Consider the following 19,778-nt stretch of genomic DNA (forward strand, 5'->3'; position numbering starts at 1 on the left):
GCCAGGGATCCAGGGGCAGCCCCAGCTGCTCTGGGCACCCTGTGCCAGGGCCTGCCCACCCTCGCAGGGAACAATTCCTGCCCAATCTCCCATCCAGCCCTGCCCTCTGGCAGTGGGAAGCCATTCCCTGTGTCCTGTCCCTCCATCCTTGGCCCCAGTCCCTCTCCAGCTCTCCTGGAGCCCCTTCAGGCCCTGCAAGGGGCTCTGAGCTCTCCCTGGATCCTTCTCCAGGTGAGCACCCCCAGCTCTCCCAGCCTGGCTCCAGAGCTGAGGGGCAGAATCCCCCTCCCTGCTGGTCTCAGCCTTTCTCCCCAGGCCCAGCCTGGGCTGAGCTCTGCCCACTCCAGCCCATGCCCAGGGCTCTCCGAGCTGTGCAGGGATCAGTTCTGTGCTACCTCCACCTGCCCAGGCCCTCTCCAGCCCCACATCTCCAGGGAACCCCCTGCACCTCCCAGCAGTGCCTGCTGCACTTGGCCCACTGCAGGAGCAGTTCCCTTTCCCAAGCAATTCCCTTGGAGGTGTCCATTTCCCAACCTTCCGAAAGCGCCCTCGGACAAACTGATCCAGATTTGCGCCGTATTTCGGGGAAAGAAAGGAAATCCCCTTGGATGATTGTCCTGGTGGGAACTGGAGTCTCACAGCATGAAGGAGGAACATCTGGTGGAGGTACAAACAATCAAAATGCTCTTCAGAATGGAATGGATTCAGGCAGGACTCGGCCTTTGGCTCCCACTGTAAATCACAGAAATCCAAGAGATTTCTGGGAACCTCTGCTGTGCTTTTGCCCTTTCAGAGTTTTCAGCACTGAGGCCACTCAGGGATGGGTTGAGCCCAACCCTTCCAGCCCTCACGGTGAATTCTGTGTCCCCACACAGGCAAAACCACAACTTCTCACATCTTCATCCATCATTTCTTACGGTATGTAAAATATATGATAACTGTAGGAACAAATCTGGCTTTCGAGCAGAAGCCAGGGGAGAAGTGGCCACTTTGAGCAGCTCCAGACACTGAAGTGCAGCTCCCAAGCCCCCCCTGCTCTCCGGAGCGGCCCCTCCAGCTGCAATTCCAGCTGCCAGGATGTGCCAGAGCCTCCAGCACAGGAAATGAACCCCTTCATTTCAGTCAGTGATGAGCCCCTGCAGCAGGGACTGACCTGGGGCAGGAGAAGCTGCAATAAATCTTGGGGAAAGCCCTGTAATCAGGCATGTGAGAGCTGACAAACAGGAATACACGCATTTTCTGAGGGGAAAAGCCCCTTTCCCCTCCCTCACCTCACTCTGTCATTGAGTGCTGCCACCTGCACGTTCTCCAGGCGGGAAGGGAAGGAGGATCCAAGGAGACAGAGCCATGTGCTGCTCCTCCCAACAATCCAGGTGATGGATGACCCAGCCATGTACCCAGGCTCCAGCCAGTGCTGTTGAAAACACTGGGAAAGATGATCCCAAGAAACGGGTGGGAACACGCTGGGAGGCACACGGAGCCTCCTGCGAGCTGAGGCAGGAGCCAAGGATTGCAATTCCCTCTAACTCCTGACTCCCCAGGGCTGCTCCCACCTGGTTCAGGGCCACAGAGGGTGAGAGGGAGTCACCGAACCTGGAAATGCCACAGACAGGGATCCAGGACACCCTCAGCACTCAGAATCCCAGGATCCCTGAGGTTGGAAAAGCCCTCCCAGCCCATCGAGTCCAACCTGTGCCCAGTCCCCACCTTGTCCCCAGCCCAGAGCTCTGAGTGCCACCTCCAGCCCTTCCTTGGACACCTCCAGGGATGGGCACTCCAAACCTCCCTGGGCAGCCCCTGCCAAGGCCTGAGCACCCTTTCCATGGGGAAATTCCTCCTGGATCACAGAACAGCCTGGCCTGGCAGGGCCCTCCCAGGACTGTCTGTCCTTTCATGGGAAAGGCAGCCTAGGAAAGGTTCTCTGACTCCTTGTCCAAGGGCGTCCTGAGAGCCCCCAGTGCCAGGGACCCCCAACCCTGGCTGCTCCCACAGCCACTGCACACGGAGCAGTGTTGGCAGAAATCCCAGGGAAGGATTTACAGAGAGATTTGGGGAGAATTGTAGGACAGGCAGTCTGTACCCACGGACACGACTCGTTCTGCCGAGGGAAGCAGAGGGAAAACCCAGGGATCTCAGTTCTGCCTGGAGCTGCTGGAAATGGGGGCTCTGCCTTGCCTCTGGAGCACCCCTGGCCACTGAAACAGTGCCAGTTCAGCTCCTCATTCCCGGCAGGAATATTTATTTATTCATTCATTCCCAGCTCTGCCCACACAGAGCTGCTCCCCCTGAGCCCCCCTAACAAGGACAGTGGAAGTCCCCATTCAGGGGGTTTCCTGCTCATTTTCAGATCTAACCCACACCATGTGGTCACCGTGTCAGTGCAATCCCAAACCCAGCCCCACCCCAGACACCTCTCCCAGCCAGGGCAGCTCCCAGCGGCCGAGCTGGGTGAGGTGGAGGGCCTGGGACCATCGTGAGTGGTGACACTGCAGGACAGGATCCCCCCTGGCAAGAGGAGCAGCCCGTGACACGAAACCAGCCTCTCCCAGCTCGGGAAGTGAATTCCAGCTACAAAGGAAAGCCAAAACCTCTCCAGGTATTTCCTCAGTCCCGGCCACGGAACCACATGGACTCAGTAAATGAAAATCACTCTTTGGAGAGAACAGAATTCCTGGCTCCCTTGGGGGAGCTGCACCCTGTTCTGCAGGGCCAGTGGGATTTGGGATGATCAGGAGAGCCCACACAGCGAGTATCCCATCCCTTCCCCAGGAAGAACCCCGAGCCTGAGGCTCCTGTACCTTTTGGTTGGCGTGGGCGCTCCGGAGGACACGTGGGTCACCATGGCCTCGTTCATGTTACTCACGGGCCGGGGGGGGCTGCAACGACACAGGGAACAGTCAGAGACCCAAAAACCAACAAGGACAACCCAGCACAAACCCAGACCCTGTCAGAGACCCGAAAAACCAAAGGAAACAACCCAGCACTTGGAAAAAGCCCATCCCTGTGTCCTGTGGCAGTGCCAGGCCAGGAGCCTGACAGGAATCGCCTCGCGTGACACCTGAGGAGGTTGCTTTGCTCTAGAGCTCCTCCCAGTTCTGTGTCCCACTAAAATGGAGAAAATGAACATTTCTGAGCACCCAGCCCAGCCCTGGTGTTGCTGAGTGGTTCAAACTACCGGAGGAACCGCTCAAATCAGGGCAATTGTTTGAAGTGTCTGAAGAAATGACACTTCAAACAAGAAATGTCTGAAGAAATGAAATGTCTGAGGAAAATGAAAGATTTCTTGCAGTGAGCAGCCCTCCAACTCCTGCTGAGGTTTATTTTAACAAGGCAAAGGTGGTTGGAATAAACAAATGGATGGAACCTTGTGCTCCTCACTGTCCCATAAACCCCAGCCATGGAATGAAGAGCCAGTTATTGCCATTCCCAAACCCTGGGGGTTCCCTTTGTGCTGGTGGATGTGCTGGGAGCAGGGGGACACAGGGGCAGCTCTGCCAAGAGCCACGGCAGCTCATGGCAAGTCTTGGAATCAGTACTTGCCCTCCAGTGATACCCAGAGATGTTCCTCAGCCTCTGAAATGAGACTTCCAGGACCATCCAGTGCCACCCCTGCCATGGGCAGGGACACCTCCCACTGTCCCAGGCTGCTCCCAGCCCCAGTGTCCAGCCTGGCCTTGGGCACTGCCAGGGATCCAGGGGCAGCCCCAGCTGCTCTGGGCACCCTGTGCCAGGGCCTGCCCACCCTCCCAGGGAACAATTCCTTCCCAATATCCCGTCTAAATCCACCACCTGAACGCTGCCCTTGCTGGAGAGCTCAGCAGTTCCCTGGAACTCTTGTGGAAGTCGATGTGGTCGGGTCCCCAGGAGCTCTGGGGCCCCCCAGCTCGTGCCAGCACCGAGCCCTGGCCAGCGCTGCCCCCCTGCACAAACCCCCGGCGCTCTTGGAGGGACGTTCTCGTCCCGTGCTTTACCCTCCAAGCACTCAGGAGCTATCAGGAGGGAGGGGGAAATGAAGGCACGGCTCCCTTTGTGCAGGGTACATTAGATAACAAACCTGCACCTACGGCTCCTTATTTATTACTGCAATCTAAGGAAGCATCTCCCGCTGCCTCTCCCTGCTCCCGCGCTCCCGAGGGCGCCGGAGAAGGATCCATTCCCTGTTCCCTGGGCGGCACCGAGGCAGCCGAGGAGAGGGAGATGCTACTGAAAAATGTGAGAGCTGATAATGAACAATAAAATTCACACCAGAAAGGGGAGAAGTGGGGGTGCAATAACCCCTTCCCAAGGGGCACAAACTGGACTCGCCTTGGGAAAACAGACCTTACCAGGGGCTGCAGCTCTGCCCTCTGGGACAGGGATGGGACCTAGGGAACGGCTGGAGCTGGGCCAGGGGGGTTTGGGATGGAGATCAGGGAAAGGTTCTTCCCCCAGAGGGTGCTGGGCACTGCCCAGGCTCCCCAGGGAATGGGCACGGCCCCGAGGCTGCCAGAGCTCCAGGAGCCTTGGGACAGCGCTGCCAGGGATGCCCAGGGTGGGGTTGTTGGGGTGCCCATGGGACTGAGGATCCTTGTGGAGCCCTTCCCACCCAGGATGCTCCATGATTCCATGATTCTCAGATAAAATGACTGCCCAGGGCACACGGGGCCGTGGCTGGAGCTGGAGAACATCCCTGGGGCGATGCTGGAACCCAGGAGAACAACCCCGAGCCAACCAGGAGGTTTTGGGGAGCGAGGGGGTTCTGTGTGCTTGGCTCTGCCAGGCACAAATGGAATCCCAGTCCATTCCAGGAGCCACAATTCCTGAGGGAGGCTGAAAAGCAGGGATGGTTCAGGGAAGAGGCAGAGGAATGACTAAAAGCTGGGAAAACATTCTTTTCACTGACAGAACTGTAATCCCAAACCTCCTCTTTAGCAGCCAATTATGTGGTGCTTTGATGGCAACCTCCATATAAATTGGATTTATTTCCAATCAAACCCAGCCACAGTGAACAAGCAAAGACACAAAGAAACCCAGAGAGCAGGAACTGAAATGAGGGAAGCGCAGCAGTGCCCGGAACGGCTCCCAGGGCTGATGAGCTCTTAACTGGAATGTTTAAAGCTCTTCTATAAAACACCTGATTTTCTGTTGGCATTTTCCACTTTGCACAGGTTGTAATCTTCTGATCTCTGCTGTACTTGTGGCTGAGGTCAAATATCTGTGAGGAGCCACTCCATGAACTTGAAATTGGGAAATAACTGTAGGAACACCAGTGTAGGTGTTTGGAGCTCTTTTGCCCAAAAATACGAGGGGGAAACTCCCAGGCAGCATCTACACAGGAAATGCCTGGCCAGGCCTGGGCAGGAGATTGGATTAAGAAATAATAAATCACCTCCTTGCCTTTGACAGAGAATTTCAAGTCTTCCTCTATTTTCTACTCTCTTACTCCACTTCCTGCACCAGGAAACCCTGACAGGCTCTGCCACAATGAGAACACCGAGCTGTTGGAGTGGGCAGCTCCTCTGAAACTATTTCAGATTGGATTTCTTGAATTTCAAATCTAAAGGACATCAGCAGGACGTGGAGCTGCTGCAGAGAGCCCAGAGGAGGCCCCGGAGCTGCTCCAGGGCTGGAGCCCCTCTGCTCTGGAGCCAGGCTGGGAGAGCTGGGGGTGCTCACCTGGAGAAGAGAAGGATCCAGGGAGAGCTCAGAGCCCCTTGCAGGGCCTGAAGGGGCTCCAGGAGAGCTGCAGAGGGACTGGGGACAAGGCATGGAGGGACAGGACACAGGGAATGGCTTCCCACTGCCAGAGGGCAGGGCTGGATGGGATATTGGGCAGGAATTATTCCCTGGGAGGGTGGGCAGGCCCTGGCACAGGGTGCCCAGAGCAGCTGGGGCTGCCCCTGGATCCCTGGCAGTGCCCAAGGCCAGGCTGGACATTGGGGCTGGGAGCAGCCTGGGACAGTGGGAGGTGTCCCTGCCCATGGCAGGGGTGGCACTGGATGGGCTCTGAGGTCCCTCCCAACCCACTCTGGGATTCGGTGCCCGGGAGCTGGAGCCTTCCCAGCTGCAGGAGAGGCTGCAGGGACCAGCAGGAGGAACAGAGACCACCCAGATCCAGCTGTGCCAGCCCTGGGAGCCAGGGACAGGGACCCAGAGAGCTGCAGGCACGGCTGGCAGTGCCCACACCCTGCTCTACCCCCGGAAATGAGCAGCCACACCTGGACACACCAGGAACAGGCTCCGCACTGGAATCCAGGGATTTAAAAGTGCCACAAATTAATCCCAAGGGAATCTGCTGCTGCTGGAGCAGCTGGACTTCACCTGGGACAAGGGATGGGGCTTTTTGGCCTGGCTGTGCCACAGGGGAAAGGCTCATGGAAGCACAGATCCACAGGAGGCTGTGGGCTGGAAGGGACCCTGTCCTCAGGAGCAGCCCCAGGGCAGGGGCCAGGACTTCATGGAGCTGCATTCCAGGGAAAACCCTGGAAAACCAGGCACCTTCTGAACACACGGCCACAGGGCACCCAGGAATTCCCGACCTCTCCCCTCCTCTCTGCTGCAGTCAGGGGCTCCTTTTCCCTCCCTGGGATCCAGGGCAGCAGCACTCAGGGCCAGTCCTGAGCTCAGCTCGGAGATCCCCCAGTGAAATCCCCTGAGAACTCCAGCAGAAAGGGGGAATTTGTCACCTGTTATTTCCCCTGTTCAGTACAAAGGCTCTGTTCAAAGTCCAGGACAGAGCTGGGGCTCTGGGGCTGCTGGGGCTTCCTCGGTTTCTTTTTCAAGCCAGGAACAAACCCCTCCCCTCCACTTCCCCAAAATCGGGGTAACCTGAATTTCCAGGCTGTGCAAACCAATTAATTCTGCATATGGAACGAACTTGAGAAGGGAAAGGTGTTTGTGGTGTCCCTGGAAGGCACAGGCCCAGGGGACAAAGCCCCTGCAGCCCCCACCTCCTCCTCCAGCAAATCCTTCAGAAGTTCTGCTTCAGCTGGGGTCCACAGCGGGGTGGAGTTCGAATATTCCCTCAGAATGCTGGATTGCAGTTGAAGTGAGTGGTGTGCGTGGTTCCAGGAGGGCACTGACCCCTTCCCTGCACAGCCTCTGTGCCATTCCAAGCACAAACACCTGCTAGCAGCTGGAACATGCCGCTTCCCGACAGAGCATTTGTAAGGAAAATCAGGGATTGTTTAAAAATAGCATCCAACACTCCTGCAATGAGAGCAGCAAGGGCAAACACATCCGTGGGGATGCTGAGGCAGCACTCGTTTCCCAATAAACAGGAATACAACTGTGCTCCTAATCTGGATCTCATCACCTCATCCCAGGGAAATCGCCTGAGCAACTTCCAGGAAAACCAACATGGAAATACGGGAACATGGCAGGTTCATTCCTGCTCTGCTCAACAGGAGGGACCAGCCAGTGCCTGCACTTAAACTGCTCAGCAGGGGACTGGAATGAGAAACGTGTCTGCTTCCCTGGACACCCCCAGAGTCCCAGAATCACTGAAGTTGGGAAAGAGCTCCCAGCCCATCGAGCCCAACCTGTGCCCGGTCCCCACCTTGTCCCCAGCCCAGAGCACTGAGTGCCACCTCCAGCCCTTCCTGGGACACCTCCAGGGATGGGCACTCCAAACCTCCCTGGGCAGCCCCTGCCAAGGCCTGAGCACCCTTTCCATGCAGAAATTCCTGCTGCTGTCCACCCTGAGCCTGCCCTGGCCCAGCCTGAGGCCGTTCCCTCTCCTCCTGTCCCTGTTCCCTGGGAGCACAGCCCGACCCCCCCGGCTGCCCCCTCCTGTCAGGGACTTGTGCAGAGCCACAAGGTCCCCCCGGAGCCTCCTTTGCTCCAGCCTGAGCCCCTTTCCCAGCTCCCTCAGCCGCTCCTGGGGCTCCAGCCCCTTCCCAGCTCCGTTCCCTGCCCTGGACACGCTCCAGCCCCTCAGGGTCTCTCCTGTCAGGAGGGGCCCAGAGCTGCCCCCAGCACTGGAGGTGCCCCAGCAGTGCCAGCACAGGGGACGGGCACTGCCCTGGCCCTGCTGCCAGCCCAGAGCTGGCACAGCCCCGGGGCCAGTGGCCTCTTGTCCCCCTGGGCACACCTGGGCTCGTGCCCAGTTCAGTTCTGAGCTCCCCACGTGCCTCCATGGAGCTGCTCCAGCCCCTTTTTCCTGTGCCTGGTGCTCCTGACGCCACTCAGGAGCAAAGGAGCCCAAAGCCACCCCGAGAAAGTCAAACAACTTCTAATCCACCAACAATGTAGGTTAAAAACGTCTAATCCAAAAATAGCAGCCTAAATTTTTGCCAAAGGGAAACAGTTCAAACACGTTCGGATCTGACAGCGCCTCTCTACCTGCCTCGTTCCATGTGCCTGGGCAGGAGACTCAGGGATTGATCTCTGTGCTCTGTCCTCTGGAAAACTGCAAATTGAGGGGATTTTAGCAGCAGGAATGACAAATTTCAATGTTAATTTTACAGGGTTTGTAGTAATTTTAAAAAGAGTTGAAGGTGATTCTGTTCAGGTTGTCAGAAATAAACACAACGAGAAGTTAAAAACCAATCACAAACCTGAGACTATAAACAGATAATTGGGATTTTACAGATGAGAACGGAGAGAAATCAATCCCTGGGGACTACAGCAACAGCTGGTGATGATAAATACAATTTATTGCACAGACTGTAGAGTTTCTGAGCAGTTTTACCGCGAAACCTCTGCTGGTTTTTATATAACAGCCCATTCCTGCGAGTGCCACATCCCAGCAAGGCTCGGAGCAGCTGCCTCCGCCGGCTGCTCTTCCAGCTGGGAAATGGAGCAGCAGCACCTGGCCAGAGGTTACTGAGCCTTCGGCTCCTCTGCAATCTGTACAACACTCACAAGGTGTCCTGCCAAAGCCGGCTGCTTCCCTCGGGAATGCCCGGTGGGAACGGAGGCTGGACCCACAACAACCCCTGCTAAACAAGGCACGGGATGAGACTTCCCAAGGACTTTGTTCTGTCCTGCTCTGAGCTGACTCACAGGGAGGAGAGGAAGGGAACGTTTGGGGTGTTCCCTGTGCCAGGCTGCCCAGGCAGACACCCCGAGCACACCCCGAGCACATCCCTGCCCAAGCTGCTCCTGCGCCCCTCTCCAAGGGGCTCCCGCGTCCTCTCCGAGCTGATCCTTCATCCTCCCCCCCGAGCAGCCCCTCCACCCCTCTCCCGGCTCTCCCGCATCCCTTTCCGGATGGCTCCTCTGTCCCTCCAAGCTGTTCCTGTACTCCCGTCCGAGCCGATCCTCCTGCATCCCTCGGAGCCGATCCCACAAAGCTCCGGGAGCGGCTGCCCGCGGCTCCGGGAGCTGTTCCCAGCAGCCAGACCCCGCTGCGGGCCGGCCCCGCTCCCGCACCTCTCTCGCCGCTCCCGCAGCTCCCGGGACCCGACACGGACCGGGACGCACCGGAGGAGCCCCGGAGCACCAACCTGCGCGGCGGCGGCCGCCCGGTGCCCGCCCGCTCGTCCCGGCCCGCGGCTCCATCCCGAGGGATGCGCGCACGGCGCCGTCTCCACGGCAACGGGGCCGCCACGTGACCGCGCATCTCCCGGGCACCGGGAGCGCATCCCAGAAAATGCTCCCGGGCTGCTCCGGGCTGCCGGGGCCGAACTGTCCCACAACAAAGGCCTGAGGGGTTCTTAAAATAGTTTTTAATATTATTGGGTTTTTTAAATTATTTTTCATCTTTTTTATTTTTTTTTTTAGTTTTAATTTTCACGATTTTAAAGTTTTAATTATTTTTAAAGGTTTTTTAAAAATACCCCATTTCGCTCTGTTGGAGGGAGGAGGCAAAAGCCCACAGCCGCCTAGGAGAAGTTCTTTAACAAACAAACAAAGAAAAAGAGGATCACAGAATGACTTAGGTGGGAAAAGACCCCCAAGCTCATCGAGTCCAACCTGTGACTGACCACCTGATTATATTTCACTCCATCCCTCCCCTTGAACAAGCTAATATAAAATAAACTCATATAAAATAAATTCATATAAAATAAATTCATAAAAAATAAATTCATATAAAAGTACAAAACTTACTCATCCAAACCCAGCATTTCAAGGGAAATGCAACCACACCAAAGAAAGCACCACCCTGAGCTGGAAATGCTGGGGCTTAGGGCAGGAATATCGTGGTTCTCTTGAACCCATCCCATCCCACCCCTGCCATGGGCAGGGACACCTCCCACTGTCCCAGGCTGCTCCCAGCCCCAATGTCCAGCCTGGCCTTGGGCACTGCCAAGGATCCAGGGGCAGCCCCAGCTGCTCTGGGCACCCTGTGCCAGGGCCTGCCCACCTGCACGGGGAAGGATTCCTTCCAGTAAATTAAGAAATGATTCATGAATTGCCACTATAATAGAGATTACTGCACCACTAAATGTGGCCTCTGGCACACACCAACCAACCAAATAAAAACCTAAATCCCACCCACTTCCTCCAGCCCTGAGAAGTGCTTTAGGTTTGTCTAAAGCCCGATTTCAGGAGGTTTGAATAACAGAATCACCCAGGCCCAGAAAGGGCTGGGTTGGAGGGGGCCTTAAAGACCCATCTTGCTCCAAGCCCCTTCCACGGGCAGGGACACTTCCAATGGATTTATGGCATCAAAGAGGAAAGTTACACCAGCTTCCCTTGGTTGTTTATTCCATCTCTATCTGGATTGGAAGGAGAAGATTCCTAACTGGAATTTGTTTGGCTTCAGCCTAAGGATTAAACCCAGGGCTCAGCTCCTGCTGAAGTACAGGAGGGATTCCATCCAATGCTGGGTCACAGGGTTACTTCCAGCCCCATGACTGTAAACACAGGTCTTGGGGCTGTTAATGGTTATTAATCAATAGTGGCCACGTCCTGTCACTGGGTGATGTCCCACAGTCCCTCACATCACTGCCAAGGAGCTGCTGGCAGCAGCCTTGGGGCACCAGGAAAGGATCGTGGCAAGATCGATGAATAAAGAAGAATTCAAAATAAATTCAAAATAACCCCCCCCAGAATTAAACTGCAGCACTGGGGGTCCCTGTTCCTTCTGCTGGGTGACATCACCACATCGCCACATCACCACATCACCACATCACCAGCAGCCCTCCCCCAGGCTGCCACAGCAGAGATGCCTCCCCTGTGCACGTACCCAGCGCCTGCCATGGAAACACATGAAAGGAGCTCAAAATGCAGCCAAGTTCTGTTCTGGCAGGGACAATCAGGGCAGCTGCAGCACAGCAGGAACAGCTCCCAGCTCCTGCCCCCAGCTCCTGCCCCCAGCTCCTGCCCCCAGCTCCTGCTCCCAGCTCCTGCTCCCAGCTCCTGCCCCCAGCTCCTGCTCCCAGCTCCGCAGTGGAACAGCGGAAAAAAACACTCCCGGAAAAGCCAAACGCACAGGTTGCTCCTGCCATGGGCAGGGACACCTCCCACTGTCCCAGGCTGCTCCCAGCCCCAGTGTCCAGCCTGGCCTTGGGCACTGCCAGGGATCCAGGGGCAGCCCCAGCTGCTCTGGGCACCCTGTGCCAGGGCCTGCCCACCCTCCCAGGGAACAATTCCTGCCCAAAATCCCATCCAGCCCTGCCACAGGGTGGCTGAGCCACCTCCATAACACTTTAAAATCAAGGATTTAATGTCAGGAGTTCGCGTCAGGTGGGCCCAGAGCCAGAGCAAAAGGGCCACGTCATACCCCAAAACCCCACTGTGGTGATGGAGCATTTCAGATGACTCCTCCCAGGAAAAGGGATCCATGCAAACACCATCTCTGCTTTCCCAAACACACACGACAAACAGGGATCATCGCTCTCGTCACACACTCTGCCGTTCCAGAAAAAGGGGCAGCCTCTCACTTGTATTCACTGAACTGACTCCTAAACCCAAATATGATTTGCAGGGAATTACTCTCTAACAGCCAAGGAACTCCCACCTGGACACAGAATCCCTGAGGCTGGAAAAGCCCTCACAGCCCATCCAGTCCAACCTGTGCCCGGTCCCCACCTTGTCCCCAGCCCAGAGCACTGAGTGCCACCTCCAGCCCTTCCTGGGACACCTCCAGGGATGGGCACTCCAAACCTCCCTGGGCAGCCCCTGCCAAGGTCTGGCCACCCTTTCCATGCAGAAATTCCTGCTGCTGTCCACCCTGAGCTCCCCTTGAGGCCACTTCCCCTTGTCCTGTCCCTGTTCCCTGGGAGGAGAGCAATAGCTGCATCCTGGAGGAGGATTCAGGGAGATCAGGGAATGCAGAATGCACCAAACCAGCAGGAAACTGCAGAATTTCCATTTTTGCTATTCCTGACCCAGCCTGGCTGCAGGAATGCAGGTGAAGGTGGCTTCAGAAACACACACTTATTCCTGGACAGCGAATCCCTGATTCCCTCAGGGATGGAGGTCCGGGGCTCCAGCAGATCATCCAGCAAAATCCTTGACTCTGAGGCTCCACTAACATTTGTGTCTGCATTTTTCGTATCTCCTAAAGCAGTGAGAAACACTGAGATAAAGGAGCTTCCATCACACAGGGAACATCAGCCTGACTGGAATTCTGAGTGGATTTAAAAACCCTCTTGTCCTGGTGTTAAAGGTTCAGCGGTGGAAATTCCAGCACCCCTTGGGTAACCGGTTCTAACAATTCTTTCCTTACATTCACTGGTAAAAACACACAGCTTGTTTTGTTGCCCAGAGCAGCTGGGGCTGCCCCTGGATCCCTGGCAGTGCCCAAGGCCAGGCTGGACATTGGGGCTGGGAGCAGCCTGGGACAGTGGGAGGTGTCCCTGCCCATGGCAGGGGTGGGATGAGATGGGATTTGAGGTTCCCTTCCCACCCAAACCACTCTGGAATTCTCTGATTTTCACATTTTATATTCATTATTCTGAAGGTGTCTCCCTTCAGCTCCTGCTCCGTGTCCTCTGTTGAGCCCATCTGCCAAAGCTCCAGGATTAAGTTTAATTTCTCTAGGATTGGTATTTTCAGAGATATCCAACCATTCCTTACACCTGCATTCCTTGAGTCCTTGGCTGGACAGCTGCCCACATTCCCAAACCTATTTCCAGTCCCTGACCCATCTCCATTGGCCTTCCACAGGGTTTTCCAGCCAGGATCCCACCACCAAAGGGAGCCTCTCCTGCTGGTCCTCCTGGCTCTTGTCACTATCCTTGGTTACAAAATCACCCCCAAAATGCACATTCAGCCTACTGCCCACCGTGACCTCCAAAATCTGCTGTGGAGACATTCTGCCCAGCACATTTTCCCTTCAATTGGCTTCATTCCCAATATTTTCTCATCCCCCTCTACTTTATACGTTTTCCTCCTCATGGAAATGAGTGCTAACGGCACAGAAATCTGCAGCGCTCTGCTTGAAAGCCCCTTCCTTTTGCAGCTACACCGAGGCCAAGGAGAGAAACAATTTTCAGGGAATCAGGGTATCTCAGATGGGATTGGGTTAGAGATGATCTTGTTCTAACCCCCCCTGCCACCACAGATTCCTCCCCATCTCCTCTCTGGGTGGGGCTTTATTGTTTTCTCAACCTTCCAGCGCTCATAATCAGCTCGTTATGGCAACAGCCCCCCATCATTGATGCAAATGAACCCCACAGCAATGACCCTCCGGGCTGAGACCTGGGCTGCACCGGCACCAGGCACCTCCTTACAGCTCAGCCAAGCAGCTTTCCCCGCTCTGCTCTCTCTTTCCCCCCCAGCTGTGTCACGCTGTGCCCTGGGTGACCCCATCCCGGTGTCCCCAGGCAGTGACATCACCTGGCTCCGCTGCCAGGGCCCTGGGAGCTCCCCAGTGCTCCCAGACACAGCGGCCACCGGCAGAGTCTGAACTGGGGAACTGCCTCAAAGTGCAGCTGGGACTGCCGAGACAGACAGAGCACCCCAGCACCCTGCTGGGTACCCCCAGAGCATCCCAGAGCCACCGTGGCTGGGAAAGACCCCAACACCATCGAGCCCAACCTGTGGCCCATCCCCACCTTGTCCCCAGCCCAGAGCACTGAGTGCCACCTCCAGCCCTTCCTGGGACACCTCCAGGGATGGGCACTCCAAACCTCCCTGGGCAGCCCCTGCCAAGGCCTGAGCACCCTTTCCATGCAGAAATTCCTGCTGCTGTCCACCCTGAGCCTGCCCTGGCCCAGCCTGAGGCCGTTCCCTCTCCTCCTGTCCCTGTTCCCTGCCAGCAGAGCCCGACCCCCCCGGCTGCCCCCTCCTGTCAGGGACTTGTGCAGAGCCACAAGGTCCCCCCGGAGCCTCCTTTGCTCCAGCCTGAGCCCCTTTCTCAGCTCCCTCAGGAATTCTCCAGCCCCTTTCCCAGCTCCCTCTGCCGCTCCTGCTGCTCCAGCCCCTCGGGAAGGTGAGTTCCTCGCCACCAGCTCATTGCACAATCGCTGCCCCTCTGCCAAACCACAGGCTGGAAACGACTCACCCACAACTCCTAACTCATTATTTACATTCTTTGCTACCAATTTTTGTCTTTCCTCCCTGCCTCAAAGAGCACAGCTGGTTTTTTTCCCTTCCAAGCCTCGTTTTCCCTGGAACCTTTGGCCAAGTATTGTTAAACTACCCCCAGTTATTAATATTTTCATTCTTTATTTACTCGGCTGGAGCAGATCTCAGCTTTTCCAGAGTCTCTCCCCCAGCATTTATTTGTAGGTGCTGATGTTGCTCCTCCTTTACATGAATCAAACACACTCAGCCCCTGGCCCCTGACACCCCCACAGTGACTCTCTGGGGCCCAGAGCAGTTCCTGTTTGGAACTGAGTTCCATCAGAAAATCTCCCCTGGCTTCAGCCCCTCTCACACTTAAAAACCATGTGAGAGGGGTTTATTGTTGTTTTTGTTGTTTCAGTGGTACCACAGAAGCCCCAAAAGCCTCATGTCCCTCATACAAAACCCCAGTGGGTCCTTTTTGTCCTATATCCCTTTGCTTTCCATGGGATTTGGTGCTGGATATAAATCACCTGCTCCCAGTATGTCTGCACCAGGTCAGTGTCTGGTGTTCCCAGAGTTGTCCTTGGCCCATCAGGCCCCATTTCCCAATCTGTTGGCTTTTAGGACATTGGTTTTTACATTTAATTAAAGCTGTCAGCACAGAGCAGATGTCTCTGAGCTGCCACGCTGCTGCCAGGAGCGTCCGGGCAGCTGTCCCAGTCCCTGCAGGAGGTGTCCAGCTTGTCCCCATGTCCCTGTCCCTGCAGGAGCTGTCCATCCGTGTCCCTGTCCCTGCAGGAGGTGTCCAGCCCTGTCCCTATGTCCCAGTCCCTGCAGGAGGTGTCCATCCATGTCCCAGTCCCTGCAGGAGCTGTCCAGCCTTGTCCCCATGTCCCAGTCCCTGCAGGAGGTGTCCATCCATGTCCCTGTCCCTGCAGGAGCTGTCCATCCCTGTCCCCATGTCCCTGCAGGAGGTGTCCATCCATGTCCCAGTCCCTGCAGGAGGTGTCCAGCTTGTCCCCATGTCCCAGTCCCTGCAGGAGGTGTCCAGCCCTGTCCCCACGTCCCAGTCCCTGCAGGAGGTGTCCATCCATGTCCCAGTCCCTGCAGGAGGTGCCCATCCATGTTTCAGGCCCTGCAGGAGGTGTCCATCCACGTCCCAGTCCCTGCAGGAGGTGCTCATCCATGTTTCAGGCCCTGCAGGAGGTGTCCATCCATGTCCCAGTCCCTGCAGGAGGTGTCCATCCACGTCCCAGTCCCTGCAGGAGGTGCTCATCCATGTTTCAGGCCCTGCAGGAGGTGTCCATCCATGTTTCAGGCCCTGCAGGAGGTGTCCATCCCTGTCCCAGTCCCTGTCCTGCAGGAGCTGTCCATCCATGTCCCCATGTCCCTGCAGGAGGTGTCCATCCATGTCCCTGTCCCTGCAGGAGCTGTCCATCCCTGTCCCCATGTCCCTGCAGGAGCTGTCCATCCGTGTCCCTGTCCCTGCAGGAGGTGTCCAGCCCTGTCCCTATGTCCCAGTCCCTGCAGGAGCTGTCCATCCATGTCCCAGTCCCTGCAGGAGGTGTCCATCCATGTCCCTGTCCCTGCAGGAGCTGTCCAGCCTTGTCCCCATGTCCCTGCAGGAGGTGTCCATCCATGTCCCAGTCCCTGCAGGAGGTGCCCATCCATGTTTCAGGCCCTGCAGGAGGTGTCCATCCACGTCCCAGTCCCTGCAGGAGGTGTCCAGCTTGTCCCCATGTCCCAGTCCCTGCAGGAGGTGTCCAGCCCTGTCCCCATGTCCCAGTCCCTGCAGGAGGTGTCCATCCACGTCCCAGTCCCTGCAGGAGGTGCCCATCCATGTTTCAGGCCCTGCAGGAGGTGTCCATCCATGTCCCAGTCCCTGCAGGAGCTGTCCATCCGTGTCCCTGTCCCTGCAGGAGCTGTCCATCCCTGTCCCAGTCCCTGTCCTGCAGGAGCTGTCCATCCATGTCCCAGTCCCTGCAGTAGGTGTCCAGCCCTGTCCCAGTCCCTGCAGTAGGTGTCCAGCCCTGTCCCAGTCCCTGCAGGAGGTGTCCATCCATGTTTCAGGCCCTGCAGGAGCTGTCCATCCCTGTCCCAGTCCCTGTCCTGCAGGAGCTGTCCTGCCCTGTCCCCACCTGCACGTCCCCAGGGCCATCCTCTCCTGCTGGGCTCCCGGGATCCTGCCCTGAGCATCCTCCAGCCCCTGGCACCTGCCCAGCTGCCCCCGGCATCCAACAGCCTCCGGGAATGGGAACAGGCAGTGCCAGGCTGGGAAGGGAAGGGCAGTGATGGGTTAGGGAGGAAAAGGCAGTGATGGATTGGGAAGGGAAGGGCAATGCCAGGCTGGGAAGCTGAGGATTGCCTGCTCCTGGCTGGAAGCCCAGAGCAAAGCCGGGGGCACTTCTCCCCCAGCTCCTCCCATGGCTCCTGTATCACAACACAACCCCAAGGTGAGGCTGCCCCCACCTGTGCCCTTCCCTGTGTCCCGGGCTCTGAAATGGGCTGGATCCAGTCACGAGCCCTGGCAAAGGAAGGAATTCCTCAGGCTTGGTGCTCTGAGGCACAGAACCAGCTCGCAGTTTGGGATGAGCTCCTGCAGGCCCCCAGAGCACAGGCACTTCCCACACCATCCCTCGCTGCCTTCGCACTTCTGCCGTTCCCGATTCTTTCGGGTTCTGTGGAGTTCTGACTCTGCAAAGCGCCCGTTTTCCCGGGAACACTGGGGCATTAGCACATGGAAGCAGCCCAGAGGAAAATCCACAGGGAAAACCAGGAATGGACTCGTGATCTGATGGGATTTGAAACAAAAGGTGTTTGTGGTGAGGCCGAGCAGGGCCCCTCCTTAAATCCAGATTTAGGGCTACAGTGAGCTCCCGGCACCTCCCGGCCAAGGCAGTGATGGGTTGGGAAGGAAAAGACAATGATGGGCTGGGAAGGAAAGGAAATGATGGGTTGGGAAGGAAAAGACAATGATGGGCTGGGAAGGAAAGGCAGTGATGGGCTGGGAAGGAAAAGACAATGATGGGCTGGGAAGGAAAGGAAATGATGGGCTGGGAAGGAAAAGACAATGATGGGCTGGGAAGGAAAGGCAGTGATGGGCTGGGAAGGAAAGGATGAGCTGGGAAGGAAAGGAAATGATGGGTTGGGAAGGAAAGGCAGTGATGGGCTGGGAAGGAAAGGCAATGATGAGCTGGGAAGGAAAGGCAATGATGAGCTGGGAAGGAAAGGCAGTGATGGGTTGGGAAGGAAAGGAAATGATGGGTTGGGAAGGAAAGGAAATGATGGGTTGGGAAGGAAAGGCAATGATGGGCTGGGAAGGAAAGGCAATGATGGGTTGGGAAGGAAAGGCAGTGATGGGCTGGGAAGGAAAGGCAATGATGGGTTGGGAAGGAAAGGAAATGATGGGTTGGGAAGGAAAGGCAATGATGGGCTGGGAAGGAAAGGCAATGATGGGTTGGGAAGGAAAGGCAGTGATGGGCTGGGAAGGAAAGGCAAGGATGGGTTGGGAAGGAAAGGCAGTGATGGGCTGGGAAGGAAAGGCAGTGATGGGCTGGGAAGGAAAGGCAGTGATGGGTTGGGAAGGAAAGGCAGTGATGGGCTGGGAAGGAAAGGAAATGATGGGCTGGGAAGGAAAGGAAATGATGGGCTGGGAAGGAAAGGCAGTGATGGGCTGGGAAGGAAAGGCAGTGATGGGCTGGGAAGGAAAAGGCAGTGATGGGCTGGGAAGGAAAGGCAGTGATGGGCTGGGAAGGGAAAGGCAGTGATGGGCTGGGAAGGAAAGGCAGAGATGGGCTGGGAAGGGAAAGGCAGTGATGGGCTGGGAAGGAAAGACAATGATGGGCTGGGAAGGAAAGGAAATGATGGGCTGGGAAGGAAAGGCAGTGATGGGCTGGGAAGGAAAGGCAGTGATGGGCTGGGAAGGAAAGGCAGTGATGGGCTGGGAAGGAAAGGAAATGATGGGCTGGGAAGGAAAGGCAGTGATGGGCTGGGAAGGAAAGGCAGTGATGGGCTGGGAAGGGAAAGGCCATAACTGTGGGGAAGGAACAGGCAGTGCTGGGGTGGGAAGGAATAGGCAATGCTGTGGACAATGGGCAGCCCTGTCCTCGGGGTCTGATGAGCCATTTGTCTGGAGAAGAGGATGAATTCCTCAGGAGAATGGACTCCAGCTCTGAACTGAGCAGCAGCAGAACTGACCCCGAATTCTTCCCAGTTTGGGTGCAATTGCCCCGAGGAAACCAGAACAGAACTCATATTCCATGGAATCAGATCAATCCCTCACTGCACAGCCCCAAAGCAAGCGCTGGGAAAGGTGGGGAATCCTCAGGGAGGCAGGAACTGGAGGGAACAAGCACGGAGCAAAGCAGGAACCAGCTCCAAGCCCTGCTGGGACCAGCCCAGCGTGGAGCTACTGGTGCAGGCCAGGTCTGGAGCTCTACGCTGCTCACACCAGGAAGCCACACTACAAAAAGCTCTGCAGGTCTCACCTTTCCAATATTTTGGCAATTTAGGCTCCAGCTTTTCCTTAAGGAATGCCACACTGTCAAAGGAGTGAGCAGAAGAACCAGTCAATGGAACCATCGGGGTCTGGGAAGGGCCAGAGCAGCACAGCCGGATGTGGGACGGGCAGAGGGGAAGGGACATCCTCAGCCCAACACCTTGGGTTCCCCATTCAGGGACTGGGACACAGAAACTGCTGCCACAAGAATCTGGTACTCATGATGTCAAATAAACCCAGAGGAGCATCAACTCCCCTCACTCTCAGACTGCAAATGGCTCCGCACTCATGAAAATGGGAGTGCTCCATTTTCCTGGAATTAGATCCCAATGCTGCTCCTCCCCTCCTCACTCTCACCTACAGGGGTGAAGAGTTCATCTCCAGCCTCTATAAGACACTAAGGTTTATTTGGAGTTTGTTTGGTTTTGTTTTCTCTCAGCTTTTACTTTCAAGGTGAAAAAGGAAGCAGAGTGACCTCAGGCTGCTCAAACCAGCACCAGTGCAGTGGGATTCCATTAAAACATCCCATCACTGCCACGGGGAGGTCACAACACCAGCGTGACAATAATGCCATGGAGCTGGACCCACAGAGAGGCCATGGATGTGAGGCCAAGGCTCCAGGCAGCACGAGGAGCTGACCCCTGCAGCGTGTCTGACATTGCTCTGTATCATTTAATTGACAGCAAATGAGAAAACAGAGCCTGATCCAACACAGGGATGAGTGAGAGGTGCCACTGATGGGGACAGGGAGATGCCAGAGCTGCAGGCAGGAACAGCCAGGCCTGGCTCCAGCTGCATCCACCACCTCCTGCAGCTCCTCCCTTCTAGAGGAGACTCTTCATGCCACCACAGCCTTCACATGATTTTCCAGAGAAATATTTATAACACAGCGTTGAAA

The 19,778-nt window shown here is 56.4% G+C and overlaps 1 protein-coding gene across 17 annotated transcripts in view; it reads right to left on the reverse strand.

Moving 5' to 3' along the window:
* Nucleotides 1-19,778, reverse strand: part of DTNB (dystrobrevin beta) — a 136,322-nt gene that overhangs the window by 84,659 nt on the left and 31,885 nt on the right. For 12 of the 17 annotated variants that reach the window (XM_032103895.1, XM_032103894.1, XM_032103893.1 and 9 more), the window contains one exon: nt 2,799-2,876. In XM_032103895.1, the coding sequence (XP_031959786.1) occupies nt 2,799-2,876 (78 nt within the window). Of the gene's footprint in view, nt 1-2,798; nt 2,877-16,459; nt 17,174-18,869; nt 18,923-18,984; nt 19,734-19,778 lie in introns of those variants that run through there. The other 5 variants (XR_004239215.1, XR_004239216.1, XR_004239217.1 and 2 more) reach the window with 3 other exon arrangements.

This window comes from Corvus moneduloides, chromosome 3 (assembly GCF_009650955.1).
Source record: "Corvus moneduloides isolate bCorMon1 chromosome 3, bCorMon1.pri, whole genome shotgun sequence".
NCBI lineage: Eukaryota > Metazoa > Chordata > Aves > Passeriformes > Corvidae > Corvus > Corvus moneduloides.